Source organism: Felis catus, chromosome B3 (genome assembly GCF_018350175.1).
Source record: "Felis catus isolate Fca126 chromosome B3, F.catus_Fca126_mat1.0, whole genome shotgun sequence".
NCBI lineage: Eukaryota > Metazoa > Chordata > Mammalia > Carnivora > Felidae > Felis > Felis catus.
In genome coordinates this window covers 132,651,074-132,677,864 of record NC_058373.1, presented here as the reverse complement: position 1 = coordinate 132,677,864, position 26,791 = coordinate 132,651,074, and the positions used below count along the sequence as shown (strand labels likewise).

General features: G+C 47.0%; 1 protein-coding gene and 2 long non-coding RNA genes across 10 annotated transcripts in view; 2 read left to right on the top strand and 1 right to left on the bottom strand.

The window, feature by feature from the left end:
- Window positions 1-26,791, top strand: part of FOXN3 (forkhead box N3) — a 403,882-nt gene that overhangs the window by 213,180 nt on the left and 163,911 nt on the right. For all 7 annotated transcript variants that reach the window (XM_045060356.1, XM_011283437.4, XM_045060357.1 and 4 more), the window contains one exon: window positions 17,033-17,169. In XM_045060356.1, the coding sequence (XP_044916291.1) occupies window positions 17,033-17,169 (137 nt within the window). The remainder of the gene's footprint in view (window positions 1-17,032; window positions 17,170-26,791) is intronic.
- Window positions 131-15,702, bottom strand: LOC109500973. Of its 2 annotated transcripts, XR_006599912.1 has the most exons (4): window positions 14,246-15,702; window positions 11,328-11,586; window positions 8,692-8,836; window positions 131-458 (listed from the first exon to the last, which is right to left on the bottom strand). It is a non-coding gene; the product is annotated as an uncharacterized LOC109500973 (long non-coding RNA). The 2 variants fall into 2 exon arrangements; XR_002158894.3 differs by lacking the exon at window positions 131-458 and having other exon boundaries at window positions 8,525-8,836; window positions 14,246-15,699.
- LOC109500975 lies at window positions 17,176-19,395 on the top strand. The gene is made up of 2 exons (XR_002158896.2): window positions 17,176-18,705; window positions 19,074-19,395. It is a non-coding gene; the product is annotated as an uncharacterized LOC109500975 (long non-coding RNA).

Here is a 26,791-nt window from a genome sequence, read left to right as displayed (position 1 = left end):
GCAAAGTCTCAGGCTTCTTTTTTTTTTTTTTTAATTTTTTTCAACGTTTATTTATTTTTGGGACAGAGAGAGACAGCATGAACGGGGGAGGGGCAGAGAGAGAGGGAGACACAGAATCGGAAACTGGCTCCAGGCTCTGAGCCATCAGCCCAGAGCCCGACGCGGGGCTCGAACTCACGGACTGCGAGATCGTGACCTGGCTGAAGTCGGACGCTTAACCGACTGCGCCACCCAGGCGCCCCCAAAGTTTCAAACTTCTTATTGTTCATCCTCCCGTCGAAGGTGTGGGTGTGTAAACGAGTAGAAAATCTTTTGAACACCTGCATCTGTGTTGGCACAGGGTCACGAGCACAGATGCGAATAGCCTCCACCTTCGTAGCGTTTACATATTAGCGAGGGGCGGTAGTCGCTAATCAGGTAACTTATAAATCAATGCACTGTTGAACCTTCCCAGGGAGCTGTGTAGGAAAGATACAAGGAGAGGCCTTAGGCTGTTGTACCCGAGTCTCCTCCTTGTTTCCCAAGAAAAAAGGCATTGTTTACCTGCTCCCTCCCTTCATACTTGTTGCAAAATTTCTAAAGTGCCGTAACTGGGACCTGTAGCAACAGGCTGAGCCCTGGGAAAGCAGCCCACACCCGGCTGTTGGAACCCAGGTCTGTGGTAAAGCCATAGTGAGCTCTCAACACAACTATTTGTCTTTAGATGAAGTCCTTTACACTTGTTGCTCACAGCGTTTTAAAAATACATAGTGGTAAAAAAACAAAAAAAAACAAAAAAGAAAGAAAATACATAGCGGTAACACATGGTTTACATTTAATTTGTTAAAATCCCTTTTTTAATTTTTTTTTTAACATTGTGGGTACTGATGATTCCTCAGTGATTAAAGAAGGTCAACACCTATTATGTTATCAGTGTTTTGTTTTTTTTTTCATTACGTCTTGTAGGTTTGTTGGAGATCCCAGCCCCCACGAGACAGCTCCTAGTTTTGAGATTTGCAACTTCAGTCTGTGTGAATTTCCTGAAGGTCACTCTGACCTCGTACAGAACTCTGATAGTCTTCAGGATGTTAGGTCTTAAGTTCTTAGAAGTTTTGATTCTGTTATTGTTACAATAATCGAATACATACCGTATAGTTAGTATGTACTCCGAAGTGTTTTAGATACGATGTAGTTTCACTCGGCTGTTCTAAAACCCGGACACCTTATTGACGCTGTTCTCCTATTTGCAGTTTTTATGCACAGTGAACGTGACTGAAACATAATAGTAATCACTGACGGTGCGCTCTTAGAGGAAGTCTACAGAGAATATTTTTGGTGACAACGTGCTTTATGAGCGCTGTAATCGAGTTGTCGTGTTTGAAAGCTTGTATTTCACTTTTTAGGAAGATGAATTCTGGTCTCAAGGTATACAACAGAGTAAATGATTGGGGACGCAATTGTGGCATTTTCCCCCTCTGCTATTCTCTGTGATTTGGGGAAATGACGGGGAAATTCTTATGCACATACTGTGGCCTGTAGACTCCCAGAGTGAAATTCTAGGGCGATCAGGGTGGTTTTCCTCTTGCCATTCATTGCCCTGGCAGGAGACACTAGGCACAATGACCCACGTAACGGTGAGCTTTTAATAAAGGGCCAGCCTGGCAGCCCTGGGCAGGGATGCAAGGAACCAGTGAGGAGGACGCATGCCCCCCCCCCCCCCCGTGCACCCCCAGGGGAGGGGCGATGGTGGGCTACCCCAGGGCACTTTCCTCACCACGAGTGGGAGAGGGGCATGGAAGAGAGAGAATCCCAAGCAGGCTCCACGCTGTCAGCACAGAGCCCGACGCAGGGCTCTTTCTCACAGATCATGAGATCATGACCTGAGCTGAAACCCAAGAGTCGGACGCTTAACCAGCTGAGCCACCCAGGCGCCCACCCCCCTCACCCCTTCTGAAGGCAAGGGGGCAAGTGCTGGCCTCTGGAGGAGAAAGGAGCTGTGGTTATGAGCCCTCGGTAGGGGCGCGGCCTTTGGTGGCGGGATGCAGCCTGGAGCCTGGGGAGTAAATACCCTGCCCTCACCCTCCTTCCACCCTTCACTTCTCTTCCCCGTGCCTCCTTTTGGTTGAACCAGACGCGAAGTCAGTAGAGCCTGGCCACGTGTCTACACATGTTGGTCTCCTCGGGCTGGGAGCAGTGCGAGTGGCTCTGTGGGGTGGATGGAGTGTATGCGGCACAGTTAGACAAAGAGTACAGGATGGGGAGGATCGGCAACCATTGTAGTGTTGCCCGCGTGCTCCGAGTACCCAGTGCACGTGTGTGCTGAGTCCTGGCCAATGCCTAAGCGCGAGAGGGCCGCCGGTGATCATGCAGGTCACTATGGAAGGTTAATTTAACAGGTAGGGATCGGTCTTCAATTTAAAACACCTACACAAACAAACAATGCCTAAACAGAGCCCCAGACTCGTTTCTGCTAGGTTCTGGATAGTCTTCCTTTTCAAGCAGTGGGTTAAGTACTTTCCCACCATTGGAAGACGCTACAAAGTCAAGGGCGATCTCTCCCAGAGAGGGACGTGCCTTCCTCTCTGGGCTGCCTCTGAGTGTGCAGAAGACAGAGCCCGCCTTTCTGAGCGGTCTGTCTCCACACGCTGTCCTTGCCTATATGAAGAGTCTCTCTGAGCTGGGTGGCTCCCGGGGCTCCCACACGGGTGAATGGGGCACGGCTGATAACGGGTCGGAGTAAGCTTGCCATCCAAGCTAAGTTGTCCCCTGGGGCTGCCACACGGGGAGGAAAGTGACACTGAAACAGACACACTGTTTTGTCATGGTGGTTTTGGGGGAACTGCTGCACAGTCGAAACACTCCAGACACAACATTTTTCTCTGGGGTCTTAAAAGAGTGATGACAGGCGTGCCTGCTGGCTCAGTGGGAAGAGCGTGCGAGTCTTGATGTTTGGGGCCATGAGTTCGAGCCCCACGTGGGGTATAGAGATCACTTAACTAAAACTTTAAAAAACAAATAAGTAAAAGGTTGATGACAGTGTCTTATATGTGCACTTATATGTATTATGTACTCGGAAGGATATAACTCACCGGAAATGTAAGTCGTGTCCTCGCTTACACAGGCCATGTAGCCCCTACGCTGGAAGTTGAGTGTAATCTGGGGCTCCGTTTTGCCAAACAAACCCACAATCGATAATCCCAGTGGGATGATGTTGGGGAGTTTAGCTCTCTCTCACCCATTTTAGAATATGTCTGTCAAACCAAAGCCCTTTCTCTTCTTACTCTCTTCAAAGATTTCTCTGAAGGAGCACATGACTTTAAGAGTCTCCTTCCTGCCAGGTGAATTCAGAGACCTTGGGTCCCACCTGGGGGGAGGGGATGTACACGTTTGCACCAACTGTCCCACTTCGTGGGATTCCGTTTGTCTTGGCTCAGCCCTTTGTGCAGACGCTGGAACTCTCTTGAACCATGCACACAGATTTGAAAACCTTGCCGGCGGGCTGGATTTCCTCACGGACGTGTGATGGACGGAGGCAACTCAAGAAGCCTGAGGTTTGAATCCTGGCTCTGCCTCTTGCTGGTTAGGAGTGGGGCCAGCCCATCTTTTTGGAGCCTATAATCGTCTTGGCTATAAACGGACTTAATCTCAGATCCCTTCATGGAGTTGGTTAGGGCCACCCGGGTAATTGATTGTTCTTTGAAATTTGCTGTACAAACGGAAAGGTGATGTTTTGTCTGCCAATGACCACGTGCCAACGACTCAAATACAAAGCCGTGATAGTAGCAGTCGTAACTTTGGACTTTGTGCCTCTTCTCACGTGAACGATTAGAGTGTGTGTATCCGAAAGCCTTTGTGTGTGGCCACTCCTGGTAAAGGACATCTGTTCCTTTAATGACAGTAGGTGATCCCCAAATCATTAAGTTTGGCTTAGGAATGTGTGTGAGGCATGGTTTTACTGCAGCCGGCTACCTACCTGGTGATGTTTGTTGCAGACTCGCATTTCCATGGTGAGGCATTCCCAAGTCCGACAGCTTGCATTTGACCTGCGGCAAGTTAGTTAACCTGTCTGAGCCTTAACTTTCTGGTCTGTAGGGTTCTCCTGCCCCTCTGTCTTCTAGGTTTGTTGGGAGAATAAATAGGCAGGAAAAATGCTGAGGACCGTGCTTGGCACGTGGTCAGTTGTCAGTCAATGTCAATGGTGATTCCTGTTGCCGTTACCACTGCCGCCACTGCTCAGATGTTCGGGTGTACCCTGAGCCCCTGGTCGGACTGGCATTTAGGCCAATGCCTCGGCAATGTACCGAGCCAATGAAAATGGCTCGCGTGTAACATCTCCGTGGATGATCAAGGGCTGGCTGTTTTGGGGGGAACCTTACCGAATCACTGTGGCATGGTCTGAGCCTGGTGTGTTCGTGGGCAGGGCACCTATTTTTGGGGTCCCTCCCCTGCCCCCGCGGGGAGGTCCAGAATCCCGGCTGCAGGCGTCCTTCCTGAGATCCCTGTCAGGACTAATGAAATGGTGGTTAGAGAGTACTTTTACCCTGTCCATTGAAATGCGCCACGTGAAGTGTTTGTTAAAGCGGAGATGTTCCCCTTATGTGTCGTAATCATGTAACTCATAACCCTTGGCCGACTTCCTCTCGTTTGCTATCATGTCGTCGTGTTTAATTGTCAGTTATTAACCTGATGGGCTTCTGGTTGAATCTCTGGAGGACTGTTTCTTGTGTTCCGTGCCTCAGGTCATAGTGGGTTCGCAGGTGAGTTGTAAAGGGTGCAGCCGTGGGGCGCCTGGGTGACTCAGTCGGTTAAGCGTCCTACTGCAGCCCAGGTCATGAGCTCGTGGTTTGTGAGTTCGGGCCCCGCGTGGGGCTCTGTGCTGACAGCTCAGAGCCTGGAGCCTGCTTCGGATTCTGTGTCTCCCTGTCTCTTTCTCTGCCCCTCCCCTGCTTGCACTCTCTCTCTCTCTCTCTCTCTCTCTCTCTCTCACTCAAAAATAAATAAACATTAAAAAAAGAAGAAGAAGAAAAGTGTGCAGACACAGGCGTGCTGTCCCAGGTGCCCTCATGACCCTGTAACAGTCTTGTCGGTCACTGTGCTGGTAGCCCAGGTGACTCCCCATAGCGAGCAGTGCTCAGTTTGGACACTGGCCTTTGCAGGTGACACCCATCCCACTATCACCGAAATGCCGCAGTCTGCATAGCTGTGCCTGCCCGGAGGTTGGCAACTCCCACCTTCTGCAGAACCTCCCGGAAACACAATTTGTCAGGAAGATGTGATGATGAGGTTGAGGACCAATGTAATTTGCCTTTTCAGTGCTCTGAAATTGGCCTCAAGGAGACTCCGAGTGAGGCCAAGAGGAAGGTTTAGACACCATCGTGCCGTGGCCCTAGGCGGCTGCTGGGTCGGGTAGCTTCAGCCTTTGCCACGGTTTTCATGTGATTCCCAGGGTCCAGGTCAGCTAGTCTTTTGGGGTAGATTCTGTTTACTTAAATGTTTCCCTGAGTGCCAATCACAGGATTAGTTCATTCTCTCAGTCCAGCCCCCCCCCACCCCATTTGTCTCCCCTCCCTTTGTTTGCCTAGGGCTCCGTGAGGTCTCAGTTCCTTTTGGAGTTCTGGATCTGCCTCTTCTCACCTGCAGTTTTCCTGCCCTCCCCCCACCCCCCTCCAGCAAATTCGGCCTTGCCCTCCAGTCCTGTAGGCTCTGTCCCCATCTCGACTATTTGAAAAGGAATCCATAACATTTAGGGTGTCATTTGCTCCTTGTCGCTTCTCCCACTTGGGCTGGGGATGGCTTCAGATTTGTCTCTGCAGCAGATGCCGTAACATCAGCCTGTGCTCAAGCACCATTTGTTGAAAGGGTCTCCTTTGCTGTTAGAACACTCGTGCTGAAATTTAAAGGTGCTGGCAAGGCACTTTGTCCCTCTCTAGGCGGGCCAAGTTGGCTCTATAGCAAGATGCTTCGCCAGAAGCTGGATTCCCAGCCTAGGAACCCCGGCAAAGGCCCCTTGTGGACCACGAATGGGAGAGAGCGGTGACTGGTTGGAACCGTGGCCAGTGGCCATCCCTGACAAAGCAAACATATAAACACACCTACAACCCTGTGTGCATGTTTTCCCGAGAGAGAGGGTTTTTACGATTTTTTTTTTTTTTTTTTTTTTTTTTTGCAAAATACAATGCCATAACTATTAAATTCCAACCCAGTATACACACACACACACACACACACACACACACACACACACACACACACCCTGTAACTTCTACCTGGCCAGGTACATTCAACAACTTTTAGTTATGGAAATAAGGTGATCAAATGATGTGTGCCAGTTAGATAAGATCATATCGGAACATTTAAAAATAGATGAGTAACTACTGACGACCAGCAGATAAAGTGGCACAAGGTCGTCAGATGCAACCCGGCCGTGGATGTCTGTGTGTGTCAGGCCCACGTGTGCCTTTATTACCCTCCATAAAAGATGACTGCGTTAGTTATCATTTTGCAGCGTCTGAATCTCTTTAAAGAAAGTAGAGGTACTGGGGTGCTTGGGTGGCTCCGTCGGTTAAGTGTCTGACTTCGGCTCACGGTTTCTGAGTTTGAGCCCCGTGTCGGGCTCTGTGCTGACAGCTCAGAGCCTGGAGCCTGCTTCAGATTCTGTCTGTCTGTCTCTCTCTATTCCTTCCCCCCTCGTGCTCTTTCTGCCTATAAAAAATAAACATTTAAAGATACATAAATTTTTTTTTTAAAAAAGAAAGAGGTTCTGGAAAGAGTGCAAGTTCAGCCCAGAACTAGAGCTGGCTGTCATCTTTTCGCCTCTCCCCTTCAGACGATCTGTTTATAAAAGTCCCTTCCTGGGGTTTGAACTTCTCAAATAACTGAGTTTCTGTTTCTGTCAATGCCGTAAATGGTACATTTACCTCCCTTCATACCTATTAGCTTTAAGTTAGTTTGCCTTGTCAACTTAAAAAAAAAAACCAAGCCTGGGGACGCATGGGCAGCATAGTCTCTGACTCTTTATCTTGGCTCAGGTTGTGATCTCACAGTTCCTGAGTTCGAGCCCCACGTCGGGCTCTGCAGTGATGATGAGGAGAATGCTTGGGATTCTGTCTCTCTTTCCCTCTGCCCCTCCCCAACTTGCGCACGTGTTGTCTCTCAAAATAAAGAAACTGAAAAAAATTTTTAAAAAGCATGAAAAGGCAATCTAACGTGTCTTTTGTTCTACCACGTATCCTCTTTATTTTTTTATTAAAAAAATTTTTTTTTAATGTTTATTTTTGACAGAGAGAGACACACACACAGAGCATGAGCGGGGGAGGGTCAGAGAGAGAGGGAGACACACAATCCAAAGCAGGCTGTAGGCTCTGAGCTGTCAGCACAGAACCTGACACGGGGCTCGAACTCATGGACTGTGAGATCATGACCTGAGCCGAAGTCGGACGCTCAACCGACTGAGCCACCCAGGCGCCCCCCGTGTGTCCTCTTTATAATTTGCTTATGCAATTTTTATTTTAAGATTGTGGGTACGATACAAACAGCTGTTATTTAAAAAATTGTAAAAAGGAGTATATCCACATCTTGGACAATTCTATCACACCACTGTTCAGTCTTGTTCTATATCAGGTGACAAATAAAACCTGCTACATTTGCATATCCTCATTGCTATAATAAAGTTGTTAGCAGTTACATGGTCATGAAGAATTTTCTTATCTATCCATATCCTTTGTGTGTGTGGGGGGGGGCACATAATATATTGATGTCACACAATATCTTGAATTCATTTGAATTCAGCTCTTTGAAGTGCTGCGGCCTATTATTAGAAGTGTATAAAACAACCAGCTTCTTACACTTCCCATGTGTTTTGCAAGTGTTTGAAAGTTTTTTAAACCTCTCTGTGTGTCTGTTTTCCTTCTCAGCCTGCCCAGGTAATGCTGTCCTTCAGATAGGGGAGAATCGTTAACCCTTATTTGCGGACGGTCCCCAAACGGCAGATTGGCAAAACTGATTTGGAAGAACCCAAGGTTTAATTGTATAAAAGCAGTGATCTTACAGATGCCAACGCTTTGGCCTTCCGATGTGGAGTAGGAGGGGGTACACGTGTGTGTCTGTGTGGGTGTGCGTGTTCCCTTTTCCTTGTTAGAAGTCACTGGTGTGGAGTTTGACAGTATTTATCCAGAAAACATATTTTGGATGTTTGTTGATCATTTTGTTATTGATGTTGGTGCACTGAGCTCTCGCCTGCCTTTGGCAGTTGGGAGGCAGTAGTGTAGACAGTGTGAGAGAGAACTCATTTCAACCCACTTCCCAGCTCCAGCAGCCTGCATGAGTTGCGTGCTTCGGGCTCGCCCTCAGCCCGCCCCAGTGGACCTGCACTGATGGGTGGTGGAGGGCAGGAGACGAAAGCCCCTCCCACACATAGCAAGTGACCGAGCAAATGACACCAAGGCCCTCCTAACCTCTAGTGAACCGACTGCCTTCCTTCCACAGGTCCCGCCCACTTCCCCACACCTGGCTTTTCCTAGAGATTAATTTGGTTTTAAGGCACATGTTGGGTTTCTTTTGGTTCTATTTAGGTGTTAATGCAAGGAAATGATTGATTCACGGAGCCTGCCCGGCGTCTCCACTGCAGACGAAACATTTCCCATGTGTCTGAAAATGGTCCTTGCCCACCTGTTCCTTCTGTGTTCCCTTGCCCCCGTGCCCGTGGATGCTCACGAAGGAAGGGGGTGTTCCGAGGTGGCCGAAGCGTGCTCCCGACAGAGCCGTGGGGCCTTAACAACTGTCACACAGCTCCTGTATCTGCGTATTGCACAAGTGGCCTCTTCGTTATGATTCCGTCTTTGTAGCTTTCGGAGCACGTCTGTAAAATAATAGCAAGACGGCTGCAGGAGTGGGGGAGACTTCCCAAGAGGACACGTCGTTCGGTGGCCGTGACCATCAGCGGCTCTGTTTCCAGCTCCTGACGCCAGTAGGCTGGCACGGTCCTCGAAGCCTCGGGGTCTGCCCTCCCTGCCTGCAGGGGCTCCCCCCCCCCCCACCTCCCCCAGGGTGGAGCAGGACTGAGGCACAGGGGGTGGGTTGAGAGAAACTTCTGTCTGGACCAGGGGTGTAATTTCTCTTTTTTCATCCCTCTTCCTTTTTGGGGGGGGGAGAGGGAGAGGGGAGAACGCAGTGGGGCATTTAAACCAGGACAACGCTGCAAAGTTGTTAGGGAGATCCAAGTGTCTGACGTGACTTCTCTTTTTAAAATCTTTCTTCCTGGGGCGCCTGGGTGGCTTGGTCGGTTAAGCGTCCGACTTTGGCTCAGGTCACGATCTCACGGTCCGTGAGTTCGAGCCCCACGTCGGGCTCTGTGCTGATGGCTCGGAGCCTGGAGCCTGCTTCGGATTCTGTGTCTCCCTCTCTCTCTGCCCCTCCCCCGCTCATGCTGTCTCTCTCTCTCTCTCAAAAATAAATAAATGTTAAAAAAAAAAAGTCTTTCTTCTGGAGCAGTGGTCTGTTTTGTTGTGGGAAATGAACAGCCATCTCTCTGGATAAAAATTCTCCGTGATTAGTTTTGTTCTTTCTCTTTCTGCCTCTCTCTTTCACGTACTGGGCTAGTTCCTCAGATCATTTGCTTCGTATTTTAAAATTTAAAAATCCCCCTTGATGTCTTTAGATTATAAACGACAGAATTTTAGAACAAAAAGGGCCTCTACGAATCACTCATTTGCCAAGCATTTTGGTGGGGTACGAGGTCATGGTCATCTGTTAGCATAACTTTTCTCTGTTCTCTCTCTGTCTCTTTTTTTAGTATCACCCGGCTTCTCCTGTGACTTCCTTTGACAGAGAGGAGAATTGAATTGATTAACTGGCTTTTAAGTACTGGGTACAGTGTTAGGTACATTCTACGCATGACCACATTTAGGCCCAACGTGACTCGGAGAAGATAGTATTACCTCTAATGTGGAGGTGAAAAAGCTGCCAGTCTGAGAGGACAAGTGGTTTATATCCAGTAACACAGCAGGGTAGCAGTGTAGACAAGAACCGTACAGGTTCAATCCCTCAGTTGATTCGGAGCCACGTGTGGGATGCATTCTGGAATGCTCCCCAGGAAAGCCCTGGCATTGCTTCTGGCCCCTCTCACGGGCACATGGGCGTATTTGTCTTTCACCATCTCGACAGGCCCAGGAAGTGCGAACGCAAGGGAGACAGACTGTGTAGGGGGCTTGGTGGGAAGGTGAGAACCGTCTCTGAGGCTGCGTGTTCTGCTGGGGGGCTGCCCTGCACAGGGGGTGTGAGCATTGAGTGGGTCTGCAGGAGGGGCTCGTCGAGGACTGTGTGTGTGTGTGTGTTGTGCACTTGAGTGGGTCTGCGGGAGGGGCTGACCTAGGACTGTGTGGGGGGGGCTCCTCTTTCTCCTCTGTTGTCCTGTAGCCCTTGGGTTAGCTTACGTAGTCTTTCAGATTTGTTTATTGTTTGTCTTCCTCTGGCGGGAGGGGGGTCCTGCACCCTAAAAAGTGGACCCTGCCTTTATGTCATGGTGTGTCATGATCCCAAGTGTCAAATGACCTGCTTCAGAATGAGAGCCAAGGGCCCAAGGGAGATTCTTTGATTAGGCCCAGGGAAGTTGGGCCGGGTTTGTGACCTGTTCAAGTCTGGATTTGGCCTTGTCTAGGGGCCGAGGATGGCTTTTCTGGGGAAGGAGGGAACTTGCAACCAGGAGAGTAGCAGCACCTGCCGGCCCTCCACTAGCCTCCCCCTCCTTTCTCTCCCTTCTTTATGCCAGCCTGTCCCCGAGGAGCCTGCACAGGAGTCAGCTCCAGAGTAGAGGAGGAGTGGCAGGGGTGGGGGGTGGGGGTGAGGGGTGGAAACATCCTTGTGCCCTGGGACCAGCTCTGGGGGTGCTGCAGCAGGAGCTGTTTCCAGACGATTTTTAAGCCCGCCTTCCAGATCCCAGGACAACTTTGTTCATGTTGGGTTAGAATGGCACCTGGGTGACAAATGTCAACTCTGGGGGCTCCCCGTTTATAAAAGCTACAAGTGAGTAAAACGCCAGGAAGGAGACAGAGAGATGAAGGCCCGTGTCCACTAACGAGTCTGTAGCAACACATTCTCACAGCATTAAGGGTATGAGCCTGTGGGATGATTGAGTCTGACCATCTAATTTAAAGAGGAGAAACTGAGACCCAGAGAATCAGAGGGAGCTGTGTCGGCTCAACGAGTTGTATTCGTGTCGCGACTTAGCCCATCTGCACCTCCTCCTCCCCCGCCCTCCGCGTGACCCCCTTTCCTGCCTTCAAGCTCTTGACTTCCCCCTCCCCCATCTCACAGCACCAGCCCACCTCTCCTAGCCCCTGAAGACTCCTCACCTGGTTTTCGGTTCCCACAGCTACAGTTTAGAGTCTGAGCCCTGGGTTCAAGTATAGGAGCGGTGGGACAGGGGCCGGTGAACGGTGGGTTGTGTTTTTATAAATCAAGTCTTACGGAAGCACAGCCACATCTGCGGTTGCCACAGTCTGTGGTTGCTTTTGTTGGACAACGGCAGAGTTGAGTAGTTGCAACAGAGACCGCATGGCCTTCAACGACTAACACGTTTCCTCTGACCGGCCCCTGCTGTAGAAGAATCAGCTGTAGAAAATCAGTTGATGTTAAACCTTGAAGGCAGCCCGCCGTAGATCTACCTTTCTACATCACTGAGCTTTTGCTATAAACGGGGGTGGGGGGGGGGGGATGGTCAGTGGGTCTACAACAGAGGGAAGAGAGGTAATGGGCGTCCAGCAACGTCATTCAAGTACCGCGATCAGCTGTTCTTAATTCATAGACAGGTCAAAGGTTACATGGTCAGATGAGCACCAGATTTCCCCCCTCCCAATCTTTGACCCAATTCGTTGCACAAACTGGACCATTCTTCTTCTTTCTTCTTTACCTGCCACTTCTAATCCATTGCCAGGACCAGGTGGTTCTCCAGAATACATCCTGAAGCTGTCCTTCTTCCTCCTCCTCCTCTGCTGCCACCCCCGGCCACTTCAGGCCCAGGCTGTGGCATCAGCTCATAACAGACCTTCCAACCCATTTATTCTTCCTATGGCGGCAAGTTCCAGTCTTCGGACCCATTGCTCGTTATTTCCTTCACGGCAAGCATTACGGTCTGTCTGTATGATCTTGCTTATTTATCTCTTCACTTACTTACTTGCTGTCTTACTTGACTCCAAGCTTCAAGAGCGTAGCACCTTTTTGCATTGTGTGTAGTCGCTACTGTGACCCCCATGGCACCTGGCGTGGAGTGGGTGCCTTATGGAGGAGGGAATGAACAAGGGTAGGTGGTGTTGGAAGCACCCTCGGAAATGGCGTATCAGAAGCATCAAGAAGAATCATTTCAAATGCACCGAGAACACCTATCCAGCTCCCTGCTCCAAATTGACATGGCTCCTGCCTTATGATCTCCCTTTCCCAAGGACGGCTCCTCTCCTCTGCATTGGCTATCATGAGAGAGTCCTGCATTACTGCTGGAAGCGGGCTTTATCCCTCAGAAATAATGAGAAGGGGGCAGGGGCACGGGGAGGGCGGAGTGGGGGGAATTGTTGTCCTAGACCAGTGTTGACCATACTTCTTTGACCCAGAATCCAAGTAAGAAGTGTATGTTACCTTGTGATCTGTTGTGCTCCATGCATAGACACATGCCCATTTCACAAAATACCACTTTACTACACATGTTTTCTAGTCTGATCTGTTTGGTTCTGTTCTGTTCCATTAACACAATGCTGGTGGTGACCTGTTAGGTCGATTTCAGGACCCATTAATGTGACAGCCCACAGTTTGAAAATAATCTTTAAAATTTGGTACTTATCCTCAGGGACTCACAACCTAGTGCAGAGCCCACAGATGAAGACCCGTATGTAAGGCAGACAGACAGACAAGTGCTGTGTGCAGGTCCAAATTACTGTAGCGGGGGTGGGTGGGGATGGGGGCGGGGGACAGATTCACGAGCTGCTAGAGACATCTCGGAAAAAATGTTATCTTTAGAAGTTAGATTTAAGACTTAATTTAGTTGTTCTTATCTCTCTCTCTCTCTCTCTCTCTCTCTCTCTCTCTCTTTTTTAACCTTTCTAACTAATCAGTTCTTTCTTCGATACAGGCTCTTGTCTTTTTTTCTTCTTGGGTACTGATGTGTTTTTTATTGCTAACAGGGAGATGTCTATTATTCTCCAGGTGCTTTTTAATTAAAAAAAACAAAACTTGGCCTCATCCGTATCTTCTTACTCAATTTATTTTTTTTCCCTCTACTTTTTCACGTTAGTTTCTTTTGAGCTATATATGTGTGTGTATGAAAGATCTTCATTCGGAGACATTTTCCTCTCTATATACACGTAGGTATATAAATGTCATCTTAAAGAATGCATATACACAAAAATGTGTCTCTGAATGAAGATCTTTCTTATTATTTAGAATTCCTTAACCCTAATTGATGCATGGCTCCCACAGTTGTCACAGTAAAAAAAAAAAAAAAAAAAAAAAATCCCTATTCTTCAGAGAGGATGCAGAAATTTCTGTAAAAGCCCTGACTCTAAATGTATTATACAGCTATGATCAAATTTCAGCTGCCTTTCCCCTGTTAGGGGCATTAAATGTAATTTTTCCTGGCCTAAGAAACTTGAGTATTTCTCTGTGTGCATATTTCCATTAAAATTTTTTTCAAGTCACCCTTTTTACTCTTCTGAACTGTTACGTGAGACCAAGGAGGATATTTGCACGAGATGCAATGCCAGACACTTTCTGTTCCTTTCAAGCTCTACAGTCATTGGAATAGACAGATGAGTGTCCCCATGGGTGTGTCCCAAAGATGCTTTTTTTTGTCGTTTGTTTTTCTCTCTTTGGAAATTCTAAGTATGAGATATTGACATTCACGTCTGGTCTGTGAAAACCAATCAGCCATCCCACGTCTCTCTCCCAGTGAAATGCAGAACTGATCAAGGGAGGAATCATTATGACCCAAAGCCTGGGCAACCGTCTGCAGTGAATGAATGTTGCAAATATGTGCCGACCAGCTTGAAATTAAACCTGGGCTTGGTGGTCACCCCTTAAGACCCGGGTAAAAGAAAACTTCTAGCAGCTGGGCTCCTGTGAGTCAGAATTGGCTTTCTGAGCATGGGAGGAGTTACGGTAGCGAGTGTACATAGAACAGGTGGTGCATAGAAGGCAGGTGGGGGCACGGATGGAAATAAAGGGAGCATCGTAGAAAGCAGAAGAGCTCTTCAGGGTGGGTTTGCTGAGCCTGGACCAACAGTACCTGTGAATCTGCTGGCGGCTCCTCCCACTGCCACTTGGAACTTGGTGCTGCTTTTATGAGGGTCGGCTTCGGGAAAATCAGATTTGATTTAGCAAGAGACATTGCACTAAGAACTGAATGCCATGGTAAAGCCACGTTGAGGTCAGAACATGTGGGCTTCTGGACCCTTTATTCTGTCAGAAAGGAGACGTTCGTGACGTCATCCACCATTATTGAGTACCTCTAGGCACCTGTTACAGGTGTTTACATCATGCCATTGCTGGCCCTCACACCCATCCCTGGCGGAGGGGGTCTTTGTTTGGCCAAGGAGGAAGCCGAGACTTTCTGGGGACCCTGATTTTCCCAGAACCACACAGGAAGCGTCTCTCTGGCTCCAGAATTCCTAGTTCTGACTGTACCTCCCCCTGCTTCCTTGCACCTGGATCACTTACCTTGCAACCTCCCCCTTCCCGGCACCTGTGGGTTTTTTCCATGTAGTTGGTAAATAGTAATGTAGTGTAACAAAAAAGATACTTAGGTCAGGGTTAGGAGAAACCACATTCTTGGCTTATTGTTATTTGCCCAAGAGGGCCAGTTGTCCTTCATTTCTTTGTCATAATTTTATTCCCTGTAAGAATAGACGGCCCCACCCTGAGAGCCACAAAACAATTTTTTTTTTTGTTTGATGAAAACAAAAGCAGTTAGGTTCCCAGAACAGAGATGATCTCGTTGCAGAAATGTTTGGGTTGCACGAGGGTCCTGGCCTCCCCAGGTTGCTGGTTAGGGGCCTTGTGGGGCTCACTGCACGGGGCTCCACAGGGAGCCTTTGGTGGAATCAGGCCAGGACCCCCCCCCCCCCACCCCATCTGCCCAGGAGTTACTAGCTTTTGGTTTGTTTCACGTCATCCACATTTGGTAGTTACCGGTCTGCCCCTCCCTCTTCTAGAAAGTGTGCTTTGCATCTCTTTTCCAACCTGGCAGCTCATTTGGTGGCCTGCCTGCTTTACCCGGAAAGTCTCATCCATGCCCCTAAACTGTTCCGGGTTTGAAAATGTACACATGGAAGGAAAGGCCACTTAAGGACGTTGGATTTTTCAAAGTTGACATTTTTCGTGTCTTTAGACCTCCAGATGGTGAAACTGGAACGTTGGTGTTCAGCTTAGGCTGGTCGGCCTGACTGGGACCCGTGTTTGGGCTCAGGCCTGCGCCCTGGGCGTGGAGGGTGGGGTGACCAGAGGCTCCAGCCCCCCTTCTCTTCTTGGCTTTGAGCAATTCTCTGTTCATAAGGCACCAGAAAGAGTTAATTCCAGATCCGCTGCTCACTGATGTTGTGATAGTAAAGAATTCTAATGGGTTCTGCGAATAAGTTTGTGAGTAAATTACTTGGTGAACTCATGACTGAAATACAAATTTTTAAAAGCCTCTTTAAAGATTTTAGGAATAGGGGCGCCTGGGTGGCTCAGTCGGTTGGGCGTCCGACTTTGGCTCAGGTCATGACCTCACGGTTCATGCGTTCAAGCCCCGTGTCGGGTTCTGTGCTGACAGCTCGGAGCCTGGAGCCTGCTTCGGCTTCTGTGTCTCCCTCTCTTTCCCTGTCCCTTCCCTGCTCATGCTCTTTCTCTCTCTGTCTCAAAAATAAATGAAAAAAACAAAACAAAACAAAACAAAAAACATTAGGGAAAAAAAAAAAAGGCTTTAGGAATAACCTAATTTTTGTTTTCCTTGTAAGGGATTTTCTTGGAGTTTTTCCCCCTCTAATAGTTAAACAGTTTTATTGTTTGCTTTCTGAATGTTCCTGTAGTACAATAGTTCTGAAAATAAGAGAGTCAGTCCCTTGGCTGCAAGCATGGGGTGGGTGCGGGTTTATGTAATTTGACTTCTTTTCTCTCCAAATCAGTAAATATTTACAAACGACCTTATCAAACCGCTTGGGTACATTCGGTCACTTTTGAAAGCATACAGTTGGAGTAGCGACTGCCTGTCGGCACAGTGCCAGTTCAGTGGGCCTCTCAGGAAGGACTTAACTTTTCTTTTTTAATAAAAATGCTGTCCACAGACCAAAAGTGGGCCTCAGAGCAAGTCTTGCCATGGAACCAGTTTTAGAAAATTTGCATTCTAAAGTTGGACTTCTAAAGATTCGACTCCTTTAGGTCTATGAACTGCGGCATCCAGAAAATAACTACTGGCTTCTGGCTTAGGTTTAACTGCTGCTGCCTGAGTTCTTTTGTTTCTTGGGGAAGGTAATTACAGAATTCCATTGGAAGCTTAAATGTCATTCTTTTGTAAGTAGGAAAAAAACAAGTCGATTCCTTTTCTGTTTTTTTGTGAAGTGGTACCGAAATAACACGGCTCGAAAACATAACCCTCGCATTTTTTTTTTTACAGCGGAGATGGGAGTTTTGAGGTACCCAGCCCTCTTTTGCTTTCCACGTTTGAAATCTGACAAATCTAAAACTCATTTTCTAGAAGAGAATACATACGTCCTTCAGAGTTGACACTGAGAAATAATAAAGGAGTCTGAGTTTGGGGGCCGGCAGGGTAGGAAAATTACAATATTATCGTATCAGCATCACCTGGTAATAACATGTTCATTTCGGCTGTCAGACTTAATCCAGGTAAGGCTGAAGTGCGTTTTATGGTGCTGCATTGTCAGGGTACGATATTCCGTATTTCTGGCTAGCAAACGCCAAAAAATAAGCGAGAGGCTCTTAAAAATAAGTAACTGGGGTAATTGCGATTCATCTACTTGCTGCCGAATCCTGGGTGTTTCTTCTATTAATCATTTTTATGTTTTCATTTTCTTTGCAGAGCATTGGGAAAGGGTCCTTGTGGTGCATAGACCCAGAGTATAGACAAAATCTAATTCAGGCTTTGAAAAAGACACCTTACCACCCATACTCACACGTGTTCAATACACCCCCTGCCTCTCCTCAGGCGTATCAAAGGTAAGCAATCCAGAGGGTTTTTTTTGGTTTTTTGGTTTTTTGGGTTTTTTTGGTTTACTGAAGTTGCGTTATTTTGGCCGAGACAGGCACTGAACCTAATTCAATAGACTGTACAATATGAAAAATAACTGTAGATAAAGGAGAAAGGAATAAAGTATTACTGGAGGCATACCCATTGTTGTATTTCCTGCAAACCTTCCCGCTTCTGCTGCTTCGGAGGAATGCGCTCAGAAGGCTTCTTGGTGGGTGACATACTGTCTTCCTGGGTAGAAACATTTACAAAGAAAAGTTGACAGCTTTAACATCTCGGGGTGTCACAGTCTGTTGGGATAGAAGTTCGGGAACGAGCCAGGTAAGCGATTCCGTCTTCCCAGCAGCCGACCGAAAGCGTCTACAGGTATTCACTGAAGGACTCGTTGATTGTTGTCATTCCTGGTCTCCATGTAGACGGTGCTCCAGAGGGATCATTTTGTTGTGGTTACTTGGTGTTTGCCTCTTCAAGGAGAATCGCAGAGAACAATGGAGACTTTTGTTCCCCCTGCCATGCCCATTTGTTTTGAGACAGTGAGGTCATGGGTGCCGTTTTTACACAAATGTAATTGGAAGGGAGGATAGGAAGCTTGTCACTTAAAAAAAAAAAGGGGGGGTGTGTTAATGTCAGATTCCAAAAAAATAGCCACATAAGAGATACAAATTTTACCATAGATTTGCTATCACATAGTGCTTGGGTTGGAAATACATCCCTCACTCCTGCCAAAAATTTTTTTTTCCTTTCACGTAACGAAGTGCTTCTGCTGTAACCACCCGGTTGAGAGAAATTATCCTTGGACTACAAGTTTATGTCAATGAGGGATGGCGTGGGTTCGTAGATTTCAGCAGTTTTATAGTCCACTTGTTTGGCAGATTCTCTCCCTAGTCTGGTGTTTGCTGTGCAGAGGGGAGCACAAAGTGATCCTCTGAAACCGCATTAATGAAGTTCTTGTGCATCTTAGTTGAGAAGCATTCCATCACAGGCCCCAGACAATCAGTCTTCAGCAAGAGACGCGGAGGAACAGCTGGGCTCTCCGAGAAGACTGCTGTATGTCTGCCTTTGCTAGGCGATTAGCGTGATGGTAGCCATAGCAACTGGAGCATCTCCATAGTAACGCGTAGCCGAGACAGGTGCAGTTGCATCACAAGGCTGTTTGTTGCCTGGCAAAAGGACAGGCCATTAGTACTTAGATATACGCTGTTGCCTTAGGAACAAATAACCCTACATAGCAACTACAGTTGGTTTGAAAGATTTGGTGGGGGGGGAGAAAAGGTTGTAGCGGCTTTTGTCCGTGTTCATAAAAATCAGCGCAAGCATACTTTATTGGAAATGACAACTTGAGGTCATATAGCTGTAGGAGATAAAATGGGATTTTCCGAAGCAACCCAGCCAACATTGTAGAAATGTCCAGAAGGACAGAGCCATATGTTTGGTTTTTTTCCTCGTGGCTGTAGCTACTCCTGAAATGGAAGGGAACCGGGATCGGAGAATTGCTGATATCCGAGGTTGGTGGGGGACGCGAGGATACTTTCTGGAATTTCCCTTAGATTCTCACGTTCCTTTGTCATTCTCCTCCTCCTCCCTCCCACCCTCCTGACCCCACAGAGCACCCTTGACTCTCCTCCCCAGTGTGTATCTGGGAAGTATTTCATATCCTTTTGTTCCTGGGAAGTTAAGAACATAAGTGTTACTCACTGGGTCATATCACTGGTTCATTTAGACAGTATTTTGTTGCCAAACGTGACCCCAAGGGAAACGCAGTAATTATTTAATAATTTGAAGGATTATGGTAGAGCCGTAGGGACTGCATACTCAGGCAGAGGCTTTCTGAGCTGGCCTAAGCTTAATGACTTCATTTGATTTTTTAATATAGGCATAACAATGCGGACAAACCAGAGCTTTTGTAATGAAAATAATTTCCGATCGAATACTCCAGATCCTGTTCTGTCACCTCCGGTTCCTTTTCTCCCAGGTGACTGAAGTTAAAGTTTCTGCATCCACCCATGCGGGCACTCAGATGTCACCTCCATAAAGGTCACTGGAGGTGGAGTGAGATGGTGAATCAGATTCTATCTAGACTGCCTCGTCCGTGTCTTAAGTCTGAGGACAAGCCACTTGCCCTTCATCTCACGGCTTAGGTTTTGCTCCCATCTCCTCTAGTGTGTGAATTTGTACTAAACATCCCCAGTACTGGATGACTGTACAATGTTTGTATCGCTTACACCGAAGGGGTATTCAGTTCAATCCTAAGCCATTGGGCCACTTGTTGATGTGACTTAGGGAAGATGGAAGGGGGACAAAGCACGTCATTAAACAGGGACCAGAAATGCCAGCGTGACTTTATCTGGCAGGTCTGCTGTGATGCGGGGAATCCCTTGCCAGCCCCTCGCAGAACTGCATTGTGGGGCACCTGGGAAGTGCTTGGCTCTCACGGAGCTGGTACTTAGCACGCTGAAGATGGTGATTAGACCGGATGGGTGGTTATTGCTAGCATTTGCACGTGTGCTTGGCACGGCAGCAACTCGAAACTGAGCTGCAGGTGGCTGAAGACTGCCGGGAAGAAAAGCTATCTGAAAAGACTGCCCCACACCATCATTCATGGCCAAATACGAGAGATAATCAATATTGTAGCTCGTAGACTCAGGCCTCCATTTTCCAGGATACCCTTTTGGATGTGTGTTAGGCTGGTCCTCTGTACCTGCTTCTTTGGATGCCACAATCGTAAACTGTTTTTGATTGAAATGCAGAGCTCGGTGACATCGGCCCTTCTGTTAGTCTGCTGGGGCTGCTGGGGCAAAGAGTCGAGTGACTTAAACAACAGAAATGTATGTTCTCCTAGTTCTGGAGGCTGGAAGTCAGAGATCAAGATGTCAGCAGGGTTGGGGCGCCTGTGTGGCTCAGTCGGTGAAGCGTCCGTCCAGCTCTTGGTTTTGGCTCAGGTCGTGATCTCACGGTCTGTGGGGATCGAGCCCCGTGTCGTGCTCTGTGCTGTCAGCCCAGGGGATTCTCTCTCTCCCCCTCTCTCTCTGCCCCACCGCTGCTCGTGCTCACTCTCTTTCTCTCAAAAGTAAATGAATGAACATTGAAAAAATTAAAAAGATGTCAGCCGGGTTAATTCCTTGTGAAGCTGTGAGAGAGAATCTGTTCCAAGCGTCTTTCCTGGCATCTGGTGGCGCTGGCTGGCCTTCTTTGGCCTTCCTTGGGTTATAGAAGCATCACTTTGATCTCTGCCTTTATTTCATGTGGTGTTCTCCTGGTGTGCTGTGTCCGGATACCCCCTACCCCCTGTTTAAAGTTATTTATTTATTTTGAGAGAGAGAGAGAGAGAGAGAGAGAGAGAGAGAGAGAGAGAGAGAAAGTGAGCATGAGCAGGGGAGGGGCAGAGAGAGGGAGAGAGAGACTCCCAAGCAGGCTCCACACTGTCAGTGCAGAGCCTGATGCGGGGCTCGAACTCCTAAACCGTGAGATCATGACCTGAGCCAAAATCAAGAGTCAGATGCTTAACCAACTGAGCCACCCAGGTGCCCCCAAATTTCCCCTTTGCATAAGGACACAAGTCATATTGGTGGAGTGACCTACCCTACTTTAGTATGATCTCATTTTAACTAATTAGACCCCCGATGACTCTGTTCCCCCCCAAAAGGTCACATTCTGAGATACTGGTGGCCGGGACTTTAACATGAATTTTGGTGGGAGGGGACACAGTCTCACCCATAACAGCTCTTTTCCTTGTAAGGCATTTTTGCTGGTAAGAATATGGAGAAAAGTTAAGAGGTAGTGAAAAGACAAAACGATGGGGCATGTCAAAGGGACAAAGGAGACAATCTGAAATAGGTCCTAGTGGCCAAAACAGGGACAATATGAGCAACAAAATAACAAGTGTTGGGTTATAACCCAGGATATAAACTAAATATCTGTGAGCCCACACTGATACAAATAAATGATGGAGGAAGAAAATGGGTATCGAGACAAGTCTCCTGTACGAAAGAATTCCAGACGATTTAGGTAGAGCCTCCTCTGCTCCCGGAGTTGGCGCTTATTAACTCCTCACCCCGAGAGGCTGCATTTAATGACTTCCTTCCACAGAGTGAGTATGGAAGAGTGAGTATGGAAGCAAGTTTATAGCCGGAAGACCTGGCACCCAGCACCTTGGCCTAGTGGTCTCAGCTAACGTCCATGATAAGAAGTTGATATCACGCATCTTTGATAACGATGTCGTGGAATTGACGGTTCACCTCGGTGGTCCCCCACCAATCCATAACCCCTGCTTAATCATGGGAAAAACATCAGACAGTAGTCTTGTCCCCAAAGTGGCAGGGTTGGGGGAAGGTGGGCACTCTACAAAATACCCGTCCAGCATTCTTCAAAACTGTCAAGGTCATCAAGAGCAAGGAAAGTCTGGGGGTGCCTGGGTGGCTCAGTCGGTTGAACATCTGACTTGGGCTCCAGTGCTGACAGCTCAAAACCTGGAGCCTGCTTCAGATTCTGTCTCTCTCTCTCTCTCTCTCTCTCTCTCTGCCCCTCCCCCGCTCGTCCTCTGTCTCTTTCTCTCTCAAAAATAAACATAAAAATTTTAAAAAGAAAGAAAAAAGAAAAGGAAAGAAAGGAAGGAAGGAAGGAAGGAAGGAAAGGAAAGGAAAGAAAGAAATGCAAGGAAAGTCTAGAAAACTGTCACAGACGCGAGGAGGCTGAATGGGTGATATGCTATCCTGGATGAGTTCCTAGAGCCCAAAGGACATTAGGGAGAAACTAGTGACATGTGAATAAATGGTAGAGTTTAGTGGATGGTTACGTACCAGTGTTGGCTGCTTAGTTGTGGCAAACGCACCCTAATATGTAAGCTTTTAACTTTGGGGGAACCGAGTGAAGGACGCAGGGGAGCCCTGTGCTGTCTTTGTAACTCTGCCGTTGAAGAAAAAGCGTTCCCCAACACACACACACACACACACACACACACACACACACAGACACAGACACACACTAGTTGAGTTTACCAATTTGAAATATCCCCGTCATTCTCGGTGTAGTGAAAAGTCAGGTCACCACAGTAGTTGTACAAAAGCTCTTGCCTGACTTCTTTTTTTTTTTTTTTTTTTTCAATGTTTTTTATTTATTTTTGGGACAGAGAGAGACAGAGCATGAACGGGGGAGGGGCAGAGAGAGGGAGACACAGAATCGGAAACAGGCTCCAGGCTCCGAGCCTGACGTGGGGCTCGAACTCCCGGACCGCGAGATCGTGACCTGGCTGAAGTCGGACGCTTAACCGACTGCGCCACCCAGGCGCCCCTTGCCTGACTTCTTTAATGTCTGCCTCTATCCTCGTTCACCATACGTTCGGCGGGCTGGCGGGCTGGTGAGCGGGAGCTCTTGCTTTTACCTCATTCTCCGCAGCAGCTCCTGGAGCCACACGAGAGGACATGACTGTCATTTGGACACTACAGTTCTTGGAACTTTACTTTTGTGAAATGGCACCCAACTTTTCCTTGTAAGGTCCCCATGGCCAAGTTCAGGAAACTTGAGCTGACCACGCCAAGTCGGCTTCCTTTAGGACACCCAGCCACTGCCAGCGTGGCCTTCAGACTCCAGGCCTGGAAAGAGGAGGGAGGGATGGTATATTTGGGTTTCTTGCCCACACTCTTTAAGAAAAGTCCTGTTGTCTATTTTGATGGTTTTTCTTACATATGCCCTCTTTCCTACACGAGGAATTTCTCGTTAAAGGATATGCATATTTTAATGCTTTTGATATAGATATTGCCAGATTGCCTTCCAATTTTACACTCTGTTCCAATCTATACTCCCACCATCTTTTTAGGAAATTCCCATTTTCTAACCTTTCTCCATGTCTGATGGTTAAATAAACAGTTCCCCAGTGGGCGACCTCAACTTTTGTGATTTTGCTGCTTTACAGTAGAGACATTTAAATTTTACAGTACTGGATTAGTGCCCTGTGAATAGTGGATGTCTCATCACAGTGTTTATGACAGCAGATTGTTTTTAAAAAATTATGTATGTGGATGGATCTTACGTAATACCTTCTCTGGTATAGGCACCAACCCAAAATCAGTTTATAGGAGAAACACTTTAATCATCTCTCACCATAGGTGGAAACAGGTTTTATAATTAATCAAAAAATATGGTTTATAGAGAGTTTCCTGGATGATCAGTTTTCAGAGAAGGGAAATTTGACAACGTACAATGAGCCAGTGTGGTTTTGTGCTTCTTTGGCATATACAAAGATATCTCAGCGTCTTATATGCCTCTGACGTGTGTGACGGGTTGGCCGTGATTGGCCTGTAGATGAACAGTGAACCCTGAGTGAGGGGACTTTTATTCCTCAACTCACCTTCCATTTGTTGTTTACATATCTTCACTCTAAAAATAATGACAGCATATTTTATATTTTATGTGTTGTGGCCTAACATATGTGAAGTTAGAAAAATCCACAAGACTTTGATCTAAGTCTGAAGAATTATGTTTTGGATGACTTGAAAATTTGGAGAGTGAAAACATTAAAGTGTCTGTTGCTGTTACTCTTTTTTTTTTTAAAGGAAAAAAATCCTGGACATTCAAACTTGTCATTTAGCGCTTTACGTTTCTTTCTGCCTCTTCAGACCATTTAGTGAGCTGCAAAAAATACATTAACGTCCTCTGCAAAGATTTTGGCGTCTTGATATTGAGGGTCTTTTTTTTTTTTTTTAATTTTTTTTTTTTAACGTTTATTTATTTTTGAGACAGAGAGAGACAGAGCATGAATGGGGGAGGGCCAGAGGGAGAGGGAGACACAGAATCTGAAACAGGCTCCAGGCTCTGAGCTGTCAGCACAGAGCCCGACGCGGGGCTCGAACTCACGGACCGCAAGATCGTGACCTGAGCCGAAGTCGGACGCTTAACCGACTGAGCCACCCAGGCGCCCCAGATATTGAGGGTCTTAATGAAAGTGTCTGATTTTAGTGCTGGCGCAGCAGAAGGTTTTATTTTATCCTGCCTGCTGCCCTATTCATGTGCTTTCTGCTCGTTCTTTGTGATTTTTTTTTTTTTAATTTTTTTTCAACGTTTTTTATTTATTTTTGGGACAGAGAGAGACAGAGCATAAACGGGGGAGGGGCAGAGAGAGAGGGAGACACAGAATCAGAAACAGGCTCCAGGCTCTGAGCCATCAGCCCAGAGCCTGACGCGGGGCTCGAACTCACGGACCGCAAGATCGTGACCTGGCTGAAGTCGGAAGCTTAACCGACTGCGCCACCCAGGCGCCCCCATTTGTGATTTTTTTTAAATGCTCACATGGCAGAGTAATACCACTAAGGATATAGAAGTTGTACAGAGTGGTCAGTATATATTCAAAGTAATGAAGTCATGAGTGATTCCTCACCCGGTAAGTGAACTCTGGCTGAAGGAGGGAACTGATAATGGCGGATGGGGGATTGCCTTGGGAGGAGGGGGGAACGGGAGGTGTTTGGGGAGCTCATCCTTTTAGACAATTAGAAGATTAGAAAATCCTTAGAATCTTAAGCTTGTTAACATAACTGTGTTAATTCCCTCACTAAAATGCTGAATTTGCACCCAGCAAGGAAGAGCTTAGTCATTGCTTGGATAACATCCAATAATTTTTTAACTTAGAAGACATCTTTCATTCCAGTTGTTCAGAGAGGTGTGCATTTAGCTGTTGGCAGAAGAAGTGTAAAACCACAATCAGGTCAGCTTTAGCTTGCACGGAAGGCGTTTGCGCTGAAGGCCTTTAATTGTCGGATTGTCATGTCATGGCAAATTTTAATTTGGTCAAACATGAAAGAAGCATTGAGGACGCAGATTAGTTGCATCATAATTGCCTTTCGAATATTTTACTTGTAAATGATATATTTGACGGAAACGGTAAATAGTTTTTTAAATTCTCTTAGTCCGTATGCTTGTCGGTGTAAGTTTAATTTAAGAGGGTGAGTGAGGTGTGAGGTCTTTTGAAAGAGTATTCTTAAACTGCAACTTTTCCCTTAGGGTAATTAAAAAAAATTTTTTTAAGTGTTTTTATGTATTTTTGAGAGACAGAGACGGTGTAGGCAGGGGAGGGGCAGAGAGAGAGGGAGACACAGAATCCGAAGCAGGCTCCAGGCTCTGAGCTGTCAGCACAGAGCCCGATGAGGGGCTCGAACCCATGAAGTGTGAGATCATGACCTGAGCCGAAGTTGGGTGCTTAACCGACTGAGCCCCCAGGCACCCCAGCTTAGAGTAATGTTTAAAAAAATATTAAATTACAAAAAGTCAATAGGAAGCTTCTTTGTGCTTACTATATAGAAGGATATGCTAAATTAATATGGTCAAACAGCTGTGGGATTGACAAGATTTTTGTCATGGTAGTACTTCCAAATATAAAGTTTATTTTGTTAAAAAATTGTCAAGACAGGTTGTAGAAAAGGCTTAAAATTGTAGGGGTTCACTCTTGCATATTAAAAACAAACAGTGCTCATTTATAGCGTGAGCTTTAAAAATCCATTAGTTGGCTATAATTTTATTTGCATATCAAATCATATTATCTTTTGACTTCCATTATATTTTCTGAGTTGGTCGCAGAGTATTTTTTAATCTCAGCATTTTGCCTTCATTATGCTGTCCATTGTACATTTCCTTCTCATTCAATCCTACGTTATTTTATTTAAATGGAAAACAGCCCCCTGTTATCTTCAACATTTATTTATTTTTGGGACAGAGAGAGACAGAGCATGAACGGGGGAGGGGCAGAGAGAGAGGGAGACACAGAATCGGAAGCAGGCTCCAGGCTCTGAGCCATCAGCCCAGAGCCCGACGCGGGGCTCGAACTCACAGACCGCGAGATCGTGACCTGGCTGAAGTTGTACGCTTAACCGACTGCGCCACCCAGGCGCCCCAGCCCCCTGTTATCTTTGAGCACTTAGGTACTAGGCGTATCGTGTGAATATTGTGCCCAGTCATCCAATTCTCCTCTGTTTTTACGTGCACTTAGAAAGTTGAATGTTTAAGCAGCCGGCCGATCACATCCCTTTTACTCAGGTACTGAGTAAAACTCGTGGCCGGGAGAGCCACACGGACTTAACCTTTTCATCCTCTGATCTCTTCGGGTACCCTCAGTCCTGATTTGTATTCTAATAGCAGAAGTGTTAAGATCTCTTGAAATCTAATAAATTTCTGTCGAACTATCTCCTGAGGTGATGGGTGGCAAAGAGGTTCTGTGTCCCCAATTCCTGGTTAGAAGGTCGAGGTGGTGGACCCACCAGGAGTCTGGGGTCTATGCCAATTGTCTTCCTGTTTACTTGCTGTTCCAAGGAGCCAGCGGAGGATGGGAGGACTGGAGGGCCGGACAGATCCCTGATCAGAGCGTCTTAGGCATTGTTAGGCAGTGTCCACAAAGTGGGGCTGACCTGTATTCTGCGTATTTGTCAAACTCCTCACCTTCCCACAGGGGGAGAAATTGATCTGTGTGTTTGAAATATGAAAGAACTGTCAAAAATGCCTGAAATCAATGATGTACAGTGTGAAACAACAGACAGTGTATTCTTTGTTTTGCAGCAGTGTGAAATTGGCAAATTTTTTTTTATCACAATAGAAAATAAAAACCCACCAGGG